Below are 4,955 nucleotides of genomic sequence, written 5' to 3' on the forward strand. Positions count from 1 at the left end.
GCGAGGCGGCAGCGCAGGCCCGGGGGAGCGCGAGACCCCCGCTCCGCTCGGCCAATCCCGGCGCGAGGCGAGGCGGCGGCGGCGCCATGGCGGAGCAGGAGAGCCTGGAGTTCGGCAAGGCGGACTTCGTGCTGCTGGACGCCGTCACCCTGCCCGAGTTCATGGGCAACCTCCGCCTGCGGTGAGCGCGGCGGGCGCAGGGACCTGCCTCCGTGCCCGGCCGGGAGCCCCTTTGAATGAGCCTGGCTGCCGGGTCCCCAGGTTGGCTCGCGGGATGTTGCCGGCTGCCTTTCCAGGCACCCGCCCTCCCCTCTCTTCCTCTCCCTCTCCCCCCGAGATGGGGGGAGACTTGTTCCCCAGGAAGGTTGCACCCACGCTTGTCCCGGGACTAGCGTGGCCGGGCGTTGCCCTTCCGATCCCAGCGTAGTGAGCGGCCAATGGCACTGCTCCTTGTCTGCCACTGATTCAGGGATGCCATCCTGCGGGGGCTTGTGTTTGGATGAGTATTGTGGGGTTCTGGGATAAGCTGTCGTATATGTATTTTCTTTTATCCCATCAACCTTTGTAGGGTTTATGACCGATGTGTGTGTCCCAACGTTTGCACGTTTGTCCTGGGATAACAAAAAGGGGGAAAAAAGGGACAAGTGTGAGGTCTGTTCGTAGCCTTTTAACTTCGTATAGAGCAGTCAGATTATATCAGCTCATTGAAACCGAGGCCACCTCCTTCCCATCCACTTGTTGCTCTTCTAAGTTGAGTTCAGGTCAGAGGGCAGTGAGTGCCCCTTTCTGTTGATTAATGTACAAGAATGAGACTGTTTCAGCAAGTGCTGAAGTGTGCAGATGGTGTCGTTGTATTTAATAGTCTTGGCACTTGTGTTTGTCTTCTCCAGTTAACTTTTGGGAGTTGTGTGTGTTTTTTTTGTTTTGTTTTGTTTTGTTTTTTTTGTTTTGTTTTGTTTTGTTTTTAACTGTATTGGCCGTTCTGCACGTTTATCAATGGACCCTGCTCCAATGTTCGTGTGGCGCAGGGAAGTACTGTTTCGCTTTGCAGACAGCAGCAGTGGAGGCTTGGAGGACTAGGTCCTAGCTGCCCACAAACTAGTGTGTGAGCCAGAATTAAAATAAGAGTTTCTGACTCCCAGTTTGGTGCCCCTACCCACAAACAGCACTGCTTTTCTGTGGATAAACAGCACTAATCTGAAGCCCTGCTCTGTCCAGGCTGATGCATTTCATTAGTCTTAAACTCCAACTTCCTTCTGCCCACAACTTCAAGCAGCAGCAGAATGAAATGGACAGGACCTTAGCCATTATCCCATCCATTATTGAGTATTCAGCCATTAGGAGATGCTTGGCTCACTTTTCTCCCCAAAGCATGGGGAGATGGTACCTGCCTCTTGCATAATAGTCCCTGGTCCTGTGATTTTTGCATTCCTTTCTGTGTGGTGTCACAGTTTCAACAGGGGCGGTGGGAGAGTGCTTCTGTCACAGATTAGCCAACAGCCTGGTAATTAGGGTGCTGTCTTGGAAAGTAGGACCTATGGGTGTGAATCCCTCCAGGCTGAGAGCCTAGAATTCAGGTCTTCTCTTCCTGGGTGTCATCCCCTGTGACAACATGATATTGTATAATAAGTTGGGCAGCACAACCTTGTGCATACGGTGGTTTGTTTTTTTTTGTTTAAGACATGGGAGATGGTTGTCCCTACCCAAAGAAAGTAATTTTTGTGATGAATCGGTCCCTCATAAGTATGAGGGAGAGGATGGGATTTCAGATATACCCCTCTCTTCTGCATTCCATATTAGCTAATCTAGGCATTCCTCTGCTCGGCATGTAATTGTGCTTTAACTCTCTTCATCCACTGCATAGGAAACTTACACACCTCGCCTGGACTTTGTAAATTCTGTTTCCAGAGCTAGATACCTAAAAATTAGGCATGGCACTGGCAAGTATTACTTCACCTAGGCCCAGATCCACACAGTGACGTAAGTCTGCTGCTCTTGTCAGTTTATATAATTAGTTCTATTGCGTCGCTGATGGAAGTCAGCGCTGTGAAGCTAAAGGTTCAGAGGCAGTGTGGTTCTTCTTGCAGTTCAGATTTTGTGCATTAACCCTGACCATCATGACTATAAGATCACTTTTTATGCTAAAAAAAATCTTACTTTCAAAACGCTGAATATTCTAAGATTCAAAGTCAAGGATTTGAAAATTAGGAAATGTTGGCTTACATGTTGCCTGTGCAACCTTGTTCATATGGATCAATGCAGTCTTTATTTACAAAACACATGGAGGTAAAATAATTGTAATTAAGAGTTACAGTTAGTTTCCTACAACTCTTGTTCTGTATTCCATAACTAAATTAAAGGCTGAAGAATTTATTTGAAACTTCAGAGTTACTTGCTTTAGATTCAGCTCTGTCTAATAAACTATAGAAAACAAAATAGACATGGCCAATAAATAGCATTTATAAAGTAGGTGTGCACCGATAGAGAATTTTTGGGCCAATACCAATGACTGTTTTTATATATATAACGAGCCATATCGGCCAATACCAATCCGATTCCAATATGCAGCCAGACAGCTTGGAGAGCAGCATCTGGCTGGTAAGTCTGTTGTGGGGGAAGGGGTGTTTAGGGGGCAGATCGAGACCACACAATGAGGGAGAGAGTGGGTCTGGGGCAGGGGCAGGACAGATGCTGCCCAGCTGGGGTGAAGCAGGGGATGGAGCGGCTTGTTCAGGGGGCAAGGGAGGAGGGCAGCTCCTGCTCCTGGATGCACCCTGGGAGGGCATGGGGGGGGGCATGTGCCCCTGGATCTGCATGGAGTGAGGGGGGGCTGCTGCTGTGGGCTGGGGTGGCACCAAACTGTTTCCAGCTGGGACTGGGCCAGGCTGTGCTCAGGGTGGGTGGTGGTGTTGGGTAGGGAGCTACAGGGGGTGGGGGCTGCAGGCACCCCAAAATTACCTGTAGCCCCCACAAACCCTTCTGCCAGTGCTGCTGCCTGCCCCAAGCGCAGCCTGGCTCAACACCGCCACCGGGAAGAGCCTGGTGCAGTCCTGGCCTGGCGCCATCCTGGCCCCAGCTCACAGCGGCAGCCTGCCCTCGCCCTGCGTGACGATCCAGGGGCACACCCCACCCCCATGCCCTCCCAGGGTGTGCATAACGGCAGGAGCCCCGCCCCCCAATGAGTTGCTTGTGGCTTTGTCCCCCACTGTGCCTTGGCTGTGCAGCGCTTGCCTCTGTCCCTGCCCCAACCCTAGCCCCAGCCCTGTTCCCTCCCTTACTGCTGGGGCCTCAATCTGTCCCCACACCCCTTTCCTCACAACAGACTTGCCAGCTGGACCTGGCTGCTCTCCATGCTGCTGGGCTGCACTCCTGGCTCCCTGCATGCTGCACTGCAGCTGCTTATGCACGGGGCACTTATTGGCCCCATCAGCCAAAAAAGCTGATTGCCGATGCAGTCGATTTTCCTTCTATTGGTGCTGATCCGATATGGCACCTCTGTTATAAAGCTTTAACAAATTCAGCATGGAATGTTACAGGGTTATGGATCAAATGAATTAATTCAGGATTTTACTGTACAGGCAGACTTTTTCATGTGTTGTAACTTGGGCAGGTGGCTTTGCCATGAGCTTGAATTTTATATGCTAATACAACGGAAACTGCCTGTGGCAGTTTGACCAGACAAGTCTAAAATTAGAATTTAGAAGCTTAAACAAGTTAATTATCATTGAATGTCACTTTAAACTCTAACACCTTGCCCACATATACCTGAAGTCAGGCTGTCCATTTGACAAAAAGACTGTTGCAGACTAAGCTTTGAAAAAAAAAAAAATATGCAGGGAGTGATTTTGAACTATTCTAATGTGACTGGAATTCATCCAATAATGTAGGCTGTTTTGTGACTTTGATCAAAGATTTAAATGATGGTAAAATCTTTAGGTATTTTAATTGATTTATTAGGGTTTTTTTTTCCCTTCTTGGTATAGATAACAGCCAGGTTCTTTAAGCACCACTTCTGTGATTTGTAGGCTTCATTATTTTGAAATGCACAAAGTTTTTCCTATCTGCATTTTGCTGTAGCCAAGTATAGTTTCCTGTTACAAACACTAGTGCTATCAGTTTTTCCAGCCTCAGTGCCCTCACTCACTAGCCTGGGACTCGTCTATGCAAGGGCACTCAAGAAAACTCACCTGAATTAAGTAAAGATGATTAGTTACTGCATTAAGTCCTTGCTTAGATGCTCTTTTTCAGAATTAAAGTGACTTTTCAATTCAGTTTGGTTTGTTTTAGATTCAGTATAAAGAATTCACACCTTTAGTTAGCTTGGCTTTATTTTCCTGAGCATTCCTGTGAAGGCAAACTGTTGATTTAATTGCTATGTGAATAAAGAAAATGGTTGAATTCAAGTCTTTGCCTGTCGTTTGGAATTAGCATGCAAATGAGTTCTCTAGCTTAGCTTCTGAGCGAAAATGACACTCTTCTCAAGGTAGGGAATTTGTTTGAATATTTTTCAGTCAGAATAGTTTCATTCATCTGGTTTTGTTTTTTCTGGTTTTCACTTGATTCCTTCTGTGAAGCTCTGTTTAATACGATACTTGCCTGTGACAAGATTATCTAGTTATTACCAGACAGTGTACCCTTGGTGACTAGGCTTGGAAAATGATTCTCATTCTCTTCCATTCAGTTGTTCTGGTCTTAGGAAACAAATTGTTGGACAAAAGAGGAAACTTTATATGCTTTCCGTTTAGCAAACCAACCTTGCCTCTTCTTTGCAGAGGGATGCTGATCAATTGGAAAGTGAATCAGGCTTCTAGCAAATCATCTGATCAGACATTTCAAAGAAGGCTTGTAGCCTTTCTTGCTACTCAAAATACGTTTTGATATTTTGCACCTCTGTCTCTGACATCCCACTGTAGATGTGCAAAAGACCCTGGACACCCCCCCCCCCCCAAAAAAAA

At 47.2% G+C, this 4,955-nt stretch overlaps 1 protein-coding gene across 1 annotated transcript in view; it reads left to right on the forward strand.

The window, feature by feature from the left end:
* Positions 1-6: 6 nt before the first annotated feature.
* MYO1D (myosin ID) overlaps positions 7-4,955 on the forward strand; it is a 298,270-nt gene continuing 293,321 nt past the window's right edge. Inside the window, exon 1 of the mRNA XM_019523544.1 lies at positions 7-181. Within this exon, the coding sequence (XP_019379089.1) occupies positions 87-181 (95 nt within the window). The 5' untranslated portion in view covers positions 7-86. The remainder of the gene's footprint in view (positions 182-4,955) is intronic.

The sequence above is a fragment of the Gavialis gangeticus genome, unplaced genomic scaffold, assembly GCF_001723915.1.
Source record: "Gavialis gangeticus isolate Ggan-Ray unplaced genomic scaffold, GavGan_comp1, whole genome shotgun sequence".
NCBI classification, from domain to species: Eukaryota; Metazoa; Chordata; order Crocodylia; family Gavialidae; genus Gavialis; species Gavialis gangeticus.